This window comes from Pelophylax lessonae (assembly GCF_965119305.1).
Source record: "Pelophylax lessonae genome assembly, chromosome: 1".
In the NCBI taxonomy this organism is placed as follows: Eukaryota; Metazoa; Chordata; class Amphibia; order Anura; family Ranidae; genus Pelophylax; species Pelophylax lessonae.
In genome coordinates, this window is record NC_138768.1 from 66,444,629 (window position 1) to 66,461,489 (window position 16,861).

The window sequence follows — 16,861 nt, forward strand, 5'->3', positions numbered from 1 at the left end:
GGGTCTGTAGAAGCCGTGGAGAACATTATGCTGCCTTTAACATCATTCAGCATGACCAGTTTGGTGGTAGGTCAGTGATGGTCTGGGGAGGCATATACATGGAGGTAGGCACAGACCTCTACAGGCTAGACAATGGCACCCTGACTGCCATTAAGTATCAGGATGAAAGCCTTGGACCCATTATTACCCAACCCTGGTGCAGTGGATCCTGGGTTCCTCCTGGTGCATGACAATGCCCAGCCTCATGTGGAGAGAGTATGCAGCCAGTTCCTATAGGATGAAGAAATTGATACCACTGAATGGCCCCCACGTTCACCTGACCAAAATCTAATAGAACACCTCTGGGACATTATGTTTCGGTCCATCTGACACAGCCAGGTTGCACCTTAGTCTGTTCAGGAGCTCAGTGATGCCCTGGTCCAGATCTGGGAGGAAATACCCCAGGACACCATCCCTCGTCTCATTAGGAGCATGTCCCGGCATTGTCAGGAATGCATACAAGCACGTGGGGGTCATACAAACTACTGAGTACCATTTTAAGTTGCTGCAATGAAATTTCAGCAAAATGGACTAGCCTGCTGCATCAATTGTTCACTTTGATTTTGGGGGTGTCTTTGAATTTAGCCCTCTGTAGGTTGATAATTTTCATTTCCAATAAACGATGTGACATCCTTTCGTTCCTTACACATTACCCAGTCCATATCAGTATAGATATCCAGCATGAAAATGTTCCCCATTGAGATCTGATGAGTTTTTAAAGTATTCCTTTAATTTTTTTGAGCAGTGTATACATGTGTGCTTTGATAGTTTTCATCAAACACATCTAATTCTGGTTTGCACTATGTTTGCTTTTATGCAGGATTTATATGTGGATCCAAAAGAAACTAATAAGGGCACACCGGAGGAGACGGGCAGCTTCTTGGTGTCTAAGGAACTTCCTAAACATTGTTTATATACTCGTCTGAGCTCATTACAAACACTAAAGGTCTGTATGGATACTAATGTTAGAAAATGAACATGTTAGATACTTGTTTTATTTAAAGGGATAGTTCGCCTTTACAAAAACTGCCTATGCAGGCCTATATATAAAAACAAACTGTGCAACTTTGACCGCAGCTAAATATTGCCCTTGCTAGAGGTGTAGGTTACTTATGTATCTCTTGAAGTTTGGCCAAAAACTGCCAGAGGTGGCATTCCTCTGTCTTGCTTTATTGCTTGGTTGTTGCCAAGACATTACCAGCCATTACTGTTGGTCCCTCCATCATAAGCTCTTTCTCATTTTCAATCCCCTTCGCATGCTCTGTCTCTGCGCTCCCCCAGCAGCTCTGAGCTTAGTGGTAGAGGAGATAGTAAACTGCTCATGAAGAGGGGTTTGAGAACTTGTTCCTGTGTTGGTAGGGGTGAGCAGTAACATCTGAGAGTGTCTTTGTGACATCCTAGCATCAAGGCTGGATGAGATGATGCAGTTTTTGGGAGTCTTTGAGCCAGACATTAGGAGGTATGTAAATGGCTTACACCTAAAAAAAAGGTCAATATTCAACTTTAGTCAGAGCTCCACAGTTTCTTTATATCTATAGGCGCCCCTTGCCGCTTGCATAGGCAGTGAAGTAGCCCTTTAAGCAACATATAACTTGTATTCAAAATACCTTTGGGTGATTTTTTGTTTGATAAAAGGCAGCCATGTTCTTTCTTTTTGAGATAGCTGGAGCTTGGCTTTGAGTAGCACTTCCTGGTTTTCCTATTTAGAAAGCATCCTCCATGTGTTCAATGATTCCGGTGACAACTCATGGTAGATCATTCTACACAGGAATATCTTGAAAATGCACTCAAGAAACAGGGGAGTTCAGATTATGGCCATGGATCTGGTTATGAGAAGCATCAGGGTTGAGGACTGAATTCCGCTAGAGTCACAATCATTCAAAAACTTGAGCAAAGATGAGAGTCGCACCAATAATTTTTGGGTCCTGATTTATTTATTCATTCATAAAATGTGGTCAAGGTATCAATCCAACACGTGTCAGGAGATATAAACACCCCCCCCCCCCTTCATAACGGCTTAGCTTGAAGCTAACATTAAGAACAAACTCATGGATGTTTGACAGATAATGATGTTAAATTGTTTTTCAATAACCAAGTACAGAAGCCTAGCTCCCAAAACATGTTAGCTAGTTATCTTCACATTTTATGGTGATATTAATACTGCAGCTCTCCTTGCCAATCAGTGGGAAGTCCTTGTCTCTTATCAGCTTTACAGTTTCCATACAAGGAGAAATTGTAAGGCACTTTTATGTTTGTCAGCTTCCTAACCTGTAGAGTCCTTGTACTCTACAGTGCAGGTCATACTCTGTTTTTAAAATCCAACTTGTGATCAACAGCCTATTCATACCCTGAACATCACAATTATAACTGGGCAAGCAAATTAGTGGCAGTTCTTAAATGAAAGACAGGCCGAAGCAAAAAAAAATAAAAAATAAGCGCAGGGCCTCATGATGGGGTGGACAGGGACACAGACAGAAAGGATTAATTACTTGGGATCAGCTAGACGTCAGGGATGGGGATTGGGCAGTTTAGGGAGGAGGGGTTACACGCAGGGTAACACTGGGGGGGGGGGCTTACGGTCTTTGCAGCAGTACCTCGTGGACCGTGGAGAAGGAAGAATCCCTGCCCTCCCATCCTGGTGTGTTCGACTATTGTTTTTTGTTATGCACAATTAAGAAAGAAAAAAAGGGAACAAATTGAAGAAATGTAGTGATTTTATGCGTTGACGGTTGAGGGTCTTTGGAGGCGTTAAACAGTTTTCGGTAAAGTGAATAGGGTGACCCATCTAAGGTATGGAGCCCTCTAGTGTATCCCGGTTAATAGTGGATTAACCGGGAAGTGGTAACAAGGAGGTATCAGTGGTGAAGTGTGTTTGTCCCCGAGCCGGTGTTGGGGACCGCTGGAGTATTGACGCTGATACACAGTTTTAATTGGAATTTTTGGTGCCTCTCAAGACCAACAACCTTTTTATGTGGTACTGGATTATTTATGGTTTCTGTTGTAAGAAAATGTTATTTGGTTATATGTTAATAAAATGGCCTACTAAGCCAAACTTTTTTCTCCAGCCTGGTGTCACTAGCATTTGTTCAGAGTCAGATAAAATGGGCAGTGTGGGTTAATTTTAATACTGAGTGTACTGTAATACCCTAATCAAGATCTGACTTGTACATTTTTTACATACCAGAGTAGATGGGATCAGAGTTGTCTTGTTTACTCAGAAGGTATCTTGGAAAAGAAATAGAAGAAAAATTTCCGCGCTAGATGTGACAGAAAACCAAATGATTAAGAACAATAGTGAGCAGCTGGCACAAAATCAACTAACAGTGATTCAAAAAATACAATAAAAACCAAAAAGTGCAGCGCTGAAATCAGTATACAATTATATAGCTGAAAAGCTCATATAAAGAAAACAAAAAAGGAGAGGGGATAATGTCCAAATGAATAGTCCCAATATTAAGTGCAGAGATGTGAATCCACGTGCAAAATAACTTTCTTCCAGTGACACCAGGGAAAAGTGTAGGAAGGGGACACCCTTGTGCTCAGGTATAACAAGCAGCTTACCGAAATTCCGTGGCTGCTCAATTTAATGAGACAGCCTCTCCCAGCTAGTAGTAAACCAGTAGGTCAACCGATATCAAGCTCAGGTGCTTCGAAAGACTCCAAAAGCCGAAAGCCGTTTCCGGTGTGTTGTTAAACCGATCACATTAATATGTGGCACACTTGGAACTTCTCATATACTCCATTGAACGTAAAGCCATATGTAGAAAGAAACAGAGGCCCATAGCGTAATCCCGTAAACCAATAGGTAAATTTATTAAAAAAACTACTTACAATTTAAAAGACAAAAACAGGCATGTAGTATGTGCCGGTCATGGATCTAACCGCGGCGTCCCGCAAGTCTCCAGATCAGCATATGGATAAACAGCCGGCTTTGTTGGGGGGCGTGTGGACGTTTATGTCTGGGATCGCCAACGTTTCGTCATAAGAAAGACTTCTTCTGGGCCCAGAAGAAGTCTTTCTTATGACGAAACGTTGGCGATCCCAGACATAAACGTCCACACGCCCCCCAACAAAGCCGGCTGTTTATCCATATGCTGATCTGGAGACTTGCGGGACGCCGCGGTTAGATCCATGACCGGCACATACTACATGCCTGTTTTTGTCTTTTAAATTGTAAGTAGTTTTTTTAATAAATTTACCTATTGGTTTACGGGATTACGCTATGGGCCTCTGTTTCTTTCTACATATGGCTTTACGTTCAATGGAGTATATGAGAAGTTCCAAGTGTGCCACATATTAATGTGATCGGTTTAACAACACACCGGAAACGGCTTTCGGCTTTTGGAGTCTTTCGAAGCACCTGAGCTTGATATCGGTTGACCTACTGGTTTACTACTAGCTGGGAGAGGCTGTCTCATTAAATCGAGCAGCCACGGAATTTCGGTAAGCTGCTTGTTATACCTGAGCACAAGGGTGTCCCCTTCCTACACTTTTCCCTGGTGTCACTGGAAGAAAGTTATTTTGCACGTGGATTCACATCTCTGCACTTAATATTGGGACTATTCATTTGGACATTATCCCCTCTCCTTTTTTGTTTTCTTTATATGAGCTTTTCAGCTATATAATTGTATACTGATTTCAGCGCTGCACTTTTTGGTTTTTATTATATCTTGGAAAAGAAGGAATTCTTACTCCAGGAAGCCAGTAGGCTTATTTTCTTGCAGCAAGAATATGTAATAATCCTAATGCTGAGACCTGTTATATTGCTTCAGTGCAGTTTACAGTAAGGATAAAAGTACATCCCTGTGTCCCAGGACATGTGGTGAAGGCTCATGCTGATACCAATCAAGAGGGCTAGTAAGTATAAGAGGAAAGGATCGCCACTATTCCTGACCAGCCCAGATGAAAAAAAACATAGGGATTGGCCTCAGCCTACATGTCTCCACCATACCATAAACTCTGACGCATTTCACTCCACCCAGGCAGGGAGAAATGCATCAGGGTGTATGGTGTGGTGGAGACATGTAGACTGAGGCTGCTCCCTATTTTTTTCACCTTGGCTGGTCGGGAGTAGCGGCAATCCTTTCCCCTTTATACTTACTAATCTTGCTGCAGATTTTTGTGTTGGGTGCTCAATAGGGTGGGTGAGGAGTGTGGTCTACATCATCGCTGCCAACATTCAGTTCAGCATATTGATTCCTCATTGAATGTCAGGGTGCACTAAGAGGACAACAGCAATGTGCACCAAGCTCTTCCTTTTGTACAAGGCCTAAACCCTAAAGGTCATATCGCACTAGCCATCCTTCTATTGGTCAGAAACTATTCATTTGCTCCTACAGTGTCTCTCCAACCTAGCTAAAACACTGTAGAATTTATTACACTTGCCAGGAACTCCTCCCTGGTTTAACCAGCATGAGAGCGATGTTATAGGAGCTAGAATATGTTATCACTGCTGTTGACATGTTGCTACTATCACAACTGTGAAATGAGCCTAATGGGCCATACACACTATAAGATTTTCTGAAGACTTTTTCCTTTAGACTTACCAAAACCATATAATATGAGGTCAAACCTAAACACTTTCAATTTGTATGCAATCTGGCAGGCCCTTGCACTACATAGAAAAGGTAAATATGAAGGAAAAAGTCTTCAGAAAATCTTATAGTGTGTATGGCCCTTTAGGCTAAAGATGCACATGTTGAATGACCTACCAAACCCAACTTTGGTGCAGCCATCTTGTCCTTTAAAATACTTGATTGCACACGTGTGACAAAATTTACAGGTCTAGTCTTTTAGTTCCTACACAGGACTTCCAGATCATGGGCAAGCAAAATAAATAGTGCATGTTTGCAGCATAGATAAATAAAGTGCAGCGCCAAAACATTGAGCAAATCTAGAACAAAGATAGTTGCCTGTAGATCTAGAAACAATATTTTTTTAAGACATATTGTTTCTAGATCTACAGCCAACTATCTTTGTTCTAGATTTGCTCAATGTTTTGGCGCTGCACTTTATCTATCTATGTGTTTTAGTGATTTATCATATAATTTGTGCTGGCAGCCTTATTTATTAAATTTCATTTAGCTGAAGGCAACTAGGCTTCTGCATACATTTATGCTTGTGACCAAACGCAGCCTTTTTTTACCTTTTGTAATGTTTACAGCATACATGCACAGTTATATTAAAGTGATTGTAAAGGTTTGTTTTTTTTTTTCTAAATTACAAACATGTTATACTTACCTGCTCTGTGCTAGGGTTTTGAACAGAGCAGCCCCAATCCTCCACTTCTGGGGTGCCCCAGCGACGCTTCTGGCTCCTCCTCTTCATTGGGTGGCCCCACGGGGAGCCTCTTTCCATGGGGTCACCCGTGCAGGCGCACTTATGAGTCCAGCTGCTGCATCCATTGACACAGGCAGCAGGACTCGGCCCCACCCCCCCCCGCTCCCGTGTCACTGGATTTGATTGACAGCAGCGGAAACCAATGGCTCCTGCTGCTAGCAATTTATCCAATGAGGACCCAAGTTAGCAGCTGGAGCTGCTGGGCTCGTGATCATCGCTGGAACGTCCAGGTTCAGGTAAGAATAACTGGGGGGTCTGGGGGGCAGCTGAAACCAAGAAGGTTTTTCACCTTAATGCATAGAATACATTAAGCTGAAAAACCTTGAGACTTTACAACTCCTTTAATTGTTAAAGGACAATGTCGGGTGGTATATTATATATATATATATATATATATATATATATATATATATATATATATATATATACATCTGTGAGGTCCAAAATTGCTTTGGGTAGCCTAAAACCAGACTAGTCATTGTGTGCAGAGATATTTTGGTTTTCCCCCTTATTTTTTGTAAACTAGGTACTTGTAACATTTGAGTGAGGCAGATATTGGCAGGTGGTGATGGATGTTTTTTGTTTGATGCGGAACATTCAAAAACATGCTGCAATTACTTTGTCAAAATGATCAAATCCTTTCTGATATCCATTTCTTTATTCTTTTCTCACTAAGGAAAACTTGACCTTCACGGTTTGTCTCATCTACATGTATGAAGGAGTTGAGGATATGGTGGAAGAAAGGAAGAAAATTGACGTTGGAAAGCCACTTGTAGCAAAATTAGACATTCATGCTGGATTTCGGTCCCCCTGTGCACAGTCCAGTCATCTACCTCACAGTCCTTGCCGCAGTCCGGATTATGCCTCTGCAAGCCATGACTCTCGTATTTTTTCAAACCCCCGTTATCCGCAGTCACCCCACAGCATGTACCGTTCCCACTTTAGAGGCACCATACCTCCACAAAGCTACCATCAAGACCTCTACTCAGCATTTCCTTCTAGCAGTAGAAGATACTTCTCAGAAAATAAATCTCTGTGTAGCAATGTAACAATAACAACACAAAGGAACATTCCAGAGGAGAGCACTGAGGAGAACTTTGACTTTGGTTATTAATATAAGCAGTGAAAACGCCTACCTAAATTATGTATTTTATTTTTGTACTTAAATTGGTCATGTCAGTATTCCGAATGGGGATAATTTTGTGGCTGCACATGGACATCCCCTCAATGCTTAAAAGGAGTAGTAGATTCTGCAAGGCCCTGCCATCTACTTCGTTCTCATTCTGCTCCTCTCTGGTACCATTCATTCATCCTGGGAATTTGAGAATGAATCTGCCCTCCCCGGTACATTTAGTTTCATCACATGTGTACATACCATTAGGCATAGTAGGCTTGTGTCTAAGCGGGCTGAGGGATCACCAGTAATATGTCACAGAGTCTCGTAGACCCACTGTGTCACCACGGGTGACAGCCAATTAACAAGCAAGACAGATGCTAGAACGTGTAAGTCCTCAGATTGTCACAGCAAACAGCAGATAGTGGCAGAGTCAGCAGGCTGATGCTCAGGCGGCGAGAGTCCAAGTTTAAGACAGGTAGAACAATGACTGACAGTAGCAGAGGTAACAGACCCATGATCAGGATAAGCCAGACTAGCTAAGCACAAATGCGATCAGAACAATCAAAGTAATAATCTAAGACATAAACAGTAAGACAGACCCCTATCCATAGGATGATTAGATTGACTAACCTGTTGATCAGGCATAGGCTGAATACCCAGCAGTCTATTTAGGCATTCCTAATGAGTCAAGTGTGTTTTGAGTGATGACTAGTAGATGGAGAAGGATTAATGCTAATCATTACATAATTGAGGTGATTCTAACAGAATCTTGTTGCTCTAGGTACCAAAGGCTATGTGACTACAGGCTACAGTGATGGAAGTTGCATGCTTCTTTTTCCCTTCATTCACATGCCACCACTTTTACCATGGTCCTCTTTGACTCTTTACAGTCTCTTTATCTTCTGTCATTTTACCCCATTACTTCACATTTATACTTTTCTTTTCTCCACGCATCATACTCTAGTGCAGTAGTCTTCAAACTATGGCCCTCCAGTTGTTCAGGAACTACAATTCCCATCATGCCTAGTCATGTCTGTGAATGTCACAATGCCTCATGGGATGTTTAGTTCCGCAACAGCTGGAGGGCCGTAGTTTGAGGATCCCTGCTCTAGTGGGAAGGAAGGGTCAATAATCCATTCTAAAGACCAACTGTAGTAGAAGCCACCGTCTACCCAGTCATTGCCAGAAAATACAAGCATTATTCAAAGTGACTATGAAATAGGGCCTTACTTTGATGCTCACTACTGTTGCTCTATTTTCCGTAATGTCACTTGACGTAGTCTGGTCACTCCAGGCACATATTAAATGTTTTGTAAAGAAGTCCAGCTATGAATGTGTCCCTGTTCTTCCAGTTACACTCCAACCATTAAACAGTCTGGCGTTCTTGTTTATGTCTTATCCCTGTACAGAGATAAGGGGATGACTGGCCATTACTGAGCATTATAAAGCTACCCAGTCAAGTTTAGACACATGATCACAACTTCTGGCAGTGAGAAGTCTTACAGCATTGATTTTCTTTGCAGCTCTGCGATGTCACAAAGAAAACTGATGCTGTCATATGTGAAAAACTGTGTCACAGTAAACCATGACTTTGGAACATCCACCTTTCAAAATGCACACCAGTGAATGAGGCGCCATGTCACACTTGGCATAGTACGCTTTCTTTAGGTCACAGAATTATTTTCCTACCATGAAAGGGTGACTTTATTGTGTTTGTCTCCAGTCCTTCCCTTACAATGATACTTGAATAAACAGTATTGGAAAGGTGGACGCTCTTGCTCATGATCACCTAACACTTTATGTGTCTCCTCTCTACTACCCGAATGGTCTCCCTTGTCTATTTGGACTTTTCACCTATGTATTAAAAAGCACCGATGAATGTAACAGAGACATTCATCAGTGACAATAGTTGTGCAGCCTGTGCTCCTGTGTAGAAGTCAAAAAGGATAAAGGGTGCTATCAGTAAGTTGATAGAAGAGTAAAAGGATATGACTTCAATATTCCTGCCTTTTTTTATTTTTTTTTATATAATTGTCAATTTTTATTACATTTTCTTTTATAAAACAAAAAGAATGCAGGCAATACACAGAAAGGACACAGTATAGTGTCAACTGCTGACCATTTTTCAAGAGAAGTAAAGATCTAAGTGTTTATTAGGGATGATCGAACGGTTCGGGTCGACCATCGGTTCGACCCGGACATTGACTGTTCGAGGTTCGGCCGAATTTAGAACTTTTTGCTGAAAAAGTTCGGAATTCGGCAACCAGAACCAACCAAAATGCAATGGGCCAGGAAATGGGCTTTAAAAGCCTGTGATTGGACCAGAACCATTAGTAAAAGCCAATTGAGAGGGCAGGAGAATGCTAGGAATGTGATTGGAGTGACTAGGGGGTCCCTAGGCCATTCATTAGTGAATACGCCCCCCAGTATATAAGATAGCCCCCGCCAAATTCCTAGCATTGTAATACAGGGACATGGAAGAGAGTGGAAGCAGTTCTGTTAATTTTACTTTAAAAGTGTTATTAAGCATTTATTAGTGTGAGGAAAGGGATATCTGGTGTAGTTAGGGTGCTCTTTTACACTTTAGTTAGATCCAAACTTTAGTTTCTGTAGGGAAAGTGTTAAGTGCCAGGGTGACCGTAGTGTAGTGTAGGGTGAACTGACACTGACTGCTATGGCAGGGTGACCAAACTCTTCCATATCAGGGTGACCGCTATAGAGAAAAGAAAGTTTCTCTTAAGTCACATTCGGTGCACTAATATGGCTTCTCGTCGGTCAGCCTGCTTTTTGGCTGCAGGCGTTTATAGGGATTTTTTGAGGACATGTTTGGAGTCAGGCATGACATCTGAACATGTGTATAGGGGGTATATATACACACGCATGTATGTATATATACACCTGCACATATATAGGTGTGAAAGGAGCAGAAAACACTACTTGCGCTAATGAAATAATTAACACCAATATAGTTACGCTCCTATCACACCTATATATGTGTATGTGTAAAATACATATAAGTGTGTGTGTGTATATATATATATATATATATATATATACCCCAAAAAATGCCCCAAAAAAACGCTAGCGCCAAAAAAAAAAACGCCCAGGTGTGTTGTTGTAGGCATTTTTTGGGGGGTTTTGGAGGCAGGCAAAACATCTGAACTTGTGTATAGTGGTATATATACACACATACTTATATGTATTTTACACTTACACATATATAGGTGTTATAGGAGCGGAGCCATATTAGTGTTAATTATTTCATTAGCGCAAGCATATATTTCTGATACTATCACACCTATATATGTCTAGGTGTATATATACATATAAGTATGTGTGTATATATACCCATATACACAAGTTCAGATGTTTTGCCTGCCTCCAAAGAACCCAAAAAAATGCCCAAAAAAACGCTAGCGCCAAAAAAAAACACCCAGGTGTGTTGTTGCAGGCATTTTTTTGGGGTTTTTGGAGGCAGGCAAAACATCTGAACTTGTGTATAGTGGTATATATACACACATACTTATATGTATTTTACACTTACACATATATAGGTGTTATAGGAGCGGAGCCATATTAGTGTTAATTATTTCATTAGCGCAAGCATATATTTCTGCTACTATCACACCTATATATGTCTAGGTGTATATATACATATAAGTATGTGTGTATATATATACCCCTATACACAAGTTCAGATGTTTTGCCTGCCTCAAAAGACCCCAAAAAATGCCCAAAAAAACGCCTGCTACTAAACCGGCAAGGTGTGAAAATAGCGAAGCCATATCCCTGTTCTATAAGTGACATAATACAAATGATCTTTTTTTTATGGTTCTGGACATGCTACAGAGCTGAAACTTCATAGGTACACTTTTAGACCCCCCCCCCCCCCCCCAGATACTAAATCCAAAGAAATATTTTTTTTTTTTTTCAATAATTGGCTCTCTATCAAAAATGACAATTTTTAAGATTTTTTTTTGTGTGATTAATAGTCCCTGGGGTATGGCTTTAGGGCTTCAAAATGGTGTTTTTTGATTACCGAAGTTCGGGTCCCATTGATTTCAATGGGGTTCTGAAATCCGGGCCGAACTTTCGGGAAGTTCAGATGTTCTGGCCAAACCGAACTTTTGAAAAGTTCGATCATCCCTAGTGTTTATGGCTTGTATCCACAAGTTAGCAGCAAATAACAGTTGCAATATATTCCATAAAGTAAATCATATAAAGAAAAATAGTCCAACATTATGAATAGTATCCATCGAACCCAATCCCAAAAGAGCCGTTTGAAACAGAACAAGACCCAGGAATAAAGTTCAGTACCCAGAATGATACCCTTGTACAGAAACCAGAGAACAACAGAGAGATAGAAGAGGAGAGAGAGAGAAAAAAGACCAGAAGGGAAAGACCTGAGCTCATCACTCCTAGGGGGGTAGAGAGCGGCGGAACTATGACCAGCAAGTGGTATTAGAGTCTCATGGGCAAATGCCAGGGCTCCCATATTGCATTATGACCGCTATACCATTTCTACAGTATCGGCAAGACGTGCTGTGAGGGACTCCAATATCACTATGTCCCTAACCCTAGCATATAGCTCAATGGAAGTTTGTGGTGTTTGCCGCTTCCACTGAAGAGCTACCAGACATCTAGCAGCTGTAACTCTCGGTTCAAACGAATGCGATGCAGAAAATGCACAAGATTTGCTGTGTTTCCCTGCATCACATCACACTCTAAGCAATCAATTGGCGTCCATGCGATCTGCTGCGGGTGTAAATGTAATCTTAACGACACCCCAAAACAGATGGCAAAATTGACAGAAACACATTGCATAGGTGTGAACACCCATGCGATGCGATTTAGGTGTGGGGATAAAAAGGCTCCAGCACCAGTTTGGTGCAGATGCAATTTCAGCTATACAAAATGTATGGCTGAAATCACACCGCACAGACATCGCATGTGATGTGCACACAAATGGGGTGAGATCCCTGTGCAAATCACATGCAGTGTTTTCCCACGCACCAGTGTGCACCCAGCTTAGGGATATGAGATGTCAATTTCTTAGCCAACCTGGGTAACCTGAGGCCTAGCCCTAACAAGAATGTTTTTGGACAAAAATGAAAGTCTACATTAAACAGTGTCGGTGGAGGAGATCATGCACTGTCCTCCGATATGGTTGCAGAAGTGGACAGTGCCAGTAAATAGGAGATTACTTCTTAAAGTGGATGTAAACCCTCTCCTATACCCAGTGAAGTGAACAACCTCAGATGATACACAGAGATTAAACAAATCTCCCTACATAAGCTTTTTGTATATATGCTGTCTTCAGCTTTATATACTGTTTAGAAAGTATACATCGTGTTAGATTTTTTTCTTCCTGTTTGGCATACACTGTGTGACAGCTGATTGGAGGAAAGTCACACACCTCCCCACTCCACATAGGCAAAGGAAGGAAGGAATGTGCATAGATGTGCTGTGAATAGACCAGCTTTCTGCTAATCTATCTCTATGCACCCACCCTGACAAAAATTTCCAGATGCTTTCATTGCTTGTCTCTGAGAACTTGTTAAAAGTTATCATGCTGATAACAGAGGAACGGAGCAGCAGAAAGACACGGGACTTTGGAGAGAGATAAGTAAACACTACAGATATATGTAGGCATGTGACGGTATCAGATTTCCATGCTGCGATTAATTGATTAAGGTTTTGCCACGGTATACGGTATTATCACGGTATTCGATTATATGATTATTTGATTTCAAGTGGCCTTGATCTGATGGCCTGGTCATTAAGGGGGAAATTCTTCCAGTCCAGAAGTGGTTAAACCTGCAGGAGGACCAATGTTTTTATTTATAAATGACTTTACTATTGCTTTAGGCCTGGTTCACATGTATGCGGGTTGGCGGCCCACATTTGCACAGGCATAGCAGCCGATTGATTTGAATGGGCTGCTATGCCCTCGTTTCCCGCAGAAAAAAGGTGCATGCAGAATTTAAAAATGCAGTGGTGTTGAAATCCATCCTGCTTTTGTACCATGTGACTTACCTGCAGTTCCTGCACTGGCAAGCTTTCTGCGTTTTTATATACATGGGCCCAGCAAAAACACAGTTTGCGTGTGCAGGAACTGCAGGTAAGTCACATGGTGCAAAAGCAGGATGGATTTCACGGCCACTTCATTTTTTTAAATTCTGCATGCACTTTTTTTCACCCGAAAATGCAGGCATAGCAGCCCATTTGAATCAATGGGCAGCTATGCCTGTGCAAATGTGAGTCACCAACCCACATACATGGGAACCAGGCCTAAAATAAGCCATCAAGCAGTGTCTGGCCTACCTGGTGACTGGTCCTGGCGCTCAGCTCCGATCCAATGGCCTGGTCATTAACGGGGCATCATGCCATGCCACCTTCTTCATGCCTTGTCTCCTTCATGTCATGCCTCCTTCTTCATGCCTTGTCTCCGTCTTCATGCCATGCCGCATAGCATGAAGAAGGAGGCCATGGCATGAAGAAGGAGACAAGGCTTGATGAAGAAGGATGCATGGTATGAACAGGAGAACAGGTAGAGGTGTTGAAGGGTACAGGGTGACCCATCTTAGGTTACCTGTGTGTTCTTCACATGCTGGTCCCATCCATCCCCACCTCTCATCCGCACGTGGAAGGATTGATTCCAGGCAGGGGACTCCATCTGACAGGATGGTGTCAGAATGCAGTGACACGCTGTTCAGCCAATCGTGTCATTATGGCTCCTCCTGTCATAGGCGGAATGCAATATTACTGACTCTGCCTGTGGCAGGAGGAGCCAAACTTTACAGGATGGAAGCAGCGGTGCCGTTCAGCTCTTGGCTGACGAGTTCACTGATGGGTTCACTGATGGCTGACAAGTGCAGCCGGGATATCAGGCTGCGCTTGCGGGTGTCAGTGAGCCGCAGCCGCAGGCATAAAGCGGGAGACCCACCGGCGACCCACTGAAATGCAGCTTGCGTTTGGGAACTCCTGGTTTAGATACTTTTATTTGATAAAAAACAAACAGTATTTTAAACTGCCCACGATAACAATACCGTGCTTATTCATTATCGTGATTTATCACATTACCGAAAACGGGCACATCTCTAGTGCCCAGGTCAAATTTAATGAATCGGGTTTACATCCACTTTAATTGTTATAGCACTGGGTCTACTGGTACTTCTAATGTCACAGGAAATTATACTATTGAAGCTGCCACAGCTGGCATAAGTAATGATGTAATAAGGAAGAGAAGCATATTTAGCAAACGTGCATGCAGATCCAACTGGTGAAGAATGACCTTCTGTTCCCGACCAAAATGTAGGTGTTATCATAGCAATATGGCCATCGCAAGTCAAAAGGAAGTCCAAGCTTTGCACCTTTAGGTGGCCCCCCTTCAATTTACGTCCTTTACTGTGGAGCCCTAAACGGAGTTTCCAGTTTTCCTGGAAATTCCCATTAACATCTAAAAACAACACAGATTTTCCTTTCTGTAATCTTCACTTTGAAAGAATCATTTAGAGTAAAGTTCATGTTACAGTTACATATTTCCTCCCACAGACTGGTACCTTGATAAGGAAGTGCTGATCTGTTAGCAGAAAACATGTCTGTAAAGGCCCCAGCTTTTGAGTCATCAACTAGAACATCCCACAAAGCAAATTTCATGACCTATGTTAGTACTTGACAGCTGAGCTCATTTTACTGGAAGCTTTGTAATAGCGTAGGGTTCTGCCTCTAGCAACAGGTAAAGTCAAGTAATTGCACACGAAAACACCCAGGAAACAATGCAACTGTGCTTTTCCACAAAGATTGTGTCAGTCCATTTTATTTATGACATACGGATGACAGGGAGGCCATTCTGCATCGACTGAATCATATAACAAAATTCCGGCTGTTCCAGGTGTGAACACAAAGGTGCATTTTATTAAAGGATAGTTAACCACTTGATTCCCCCGGGCCGTTTTCTCCCTAAATCCACTTGAGTCCCACAGAATTTTTTTTTCTATAGATTTCTTGGTTCCACTTGTTATATCTTTTTGATTTTGCAATCTACCCAAACATATTATATGTTTAAATCAAACTTCTCAGAGGATTGAAAGTGTAATTGCCAACATCCCTTATTAAACTTTTGTATAAATGTGTATAGAAGTATCTACTCTTTGAATGGGATTTTTTAAGGCAATTATATAACAATAAAAATGCAAAAATCCCTGCGCTAAAGATGTATACACACCCTTTTGAAAATCAAAACTCCAAATGTGTGCTTAAATATATATATATATATAAATGTGAGTCCGTATATATATATATATATATATATATATATATATATATATATGCCGCAACTTAAAGCGGAGTTCCACCCTGGTTATACATTTTTTTACAAAAATACCCCCGGGACAGTCAGGGCTAGCACATTCCACAATGGCTAGCCTCTGATCTGTCCCGGGTTGCACTTACCTTTCAGGATAAATACTTACCTTGAAATTGTCTTCTCCAGCGCTGCCATCTCAGGTGTGGGCAGCTTGAAGCCAGTACGATCCTCTTCCGCGTCCTCTTCGGTCCTCTTCCTCCTTCTTCGGTCCCACGATGCACTGCACCGGCCCCGACGTCACTTCCGGGTCGCGCGCGTCATCCCTCCACAGCTTCTGGGCATGCCCAGAAGCTGTTTAGAAGGGAATGACGCGCGCGCCCCGGAACTGACGTCGGGGCCGGTGCAGGCGCAATGATTCCTGGGAGCGATGACGTTCAGCTCCCAGGAATCATTGCAAAATCCAGGAAGTGACGAATCGCCGTGGCCGCCGAGGGGAGGAAGAAGGAAGTAAGGTGAGTATATTTTCTCTAAAAGGTAAGTGAAAAAAAAAAAAAAAATTGCGATTATCCATTTGTTTTTCAGGTGACCGGGAGCGAGAAGATGGAGGTAAGTATAAATTTCGGGTGGAACTCCGCTTTAAATAAAAAAATAATGAAAATAGTGAAAGAAAACCATGACACTAGTTGCGCACAAAATAAATAAAATAAAAGCAATCCTCAATAAATCAAATAATAGTGCATCAATAAACTGTGCCTAGAAAATAAGTCCACAATAAGAATGTTGGATATGGAATCCAAAAAACGAAATATACTGTGAATAAATGTGAGTCCAAAAAATGAAGTCCAAAAAATAACTTCTATAAATGTAATAAACCAAATGATCTTGTGAGATTCCAGTGCTAATAAAAAGGTGACACCCAAATTAGATCCACCACGATGTGCTCCACACCCGTCAAATTAGGCAACTCACCCTCATTTGTTGCCTACCACTCTCGTGGATAAGGCAAATTTTGCTGTGTATATTACTGTTAGCTGTGGTGTTCCACCAAGGCAATGCAG

General features: G+C 41.9%; 1 protein-coding gene across 2 annotated transcripts in view; it reads left to right on the forward strand.

The window, feature by feature from the left end:
* MALT1 (MALT1 paracaspase) overlaps positions 1-8,160 on the forward strand; it is a 214,028-nt gene extending 205,868 nt beyond the window's left edge. For both annotated transcript variants that reach the window (XM_082252978.1, XM_082252979.1), the window contains 2 exons: positions 860-985; positions 7,055-8,160. In XM_082252978.1, the coding sequence (XP_082109104.1) occupies positions 860-985; positions 7,055-7,492 (564 nt within the window). In that variant the 3' untranslated portion in view covers positions 7,493-8,160. The remainder of the gene's footprint in view (positions 1-859; positions 986-7,054) is intronic.
* The last annotated feature ends 8,701 nt before the right edge of the window (positions 8,161-16,861 follow it).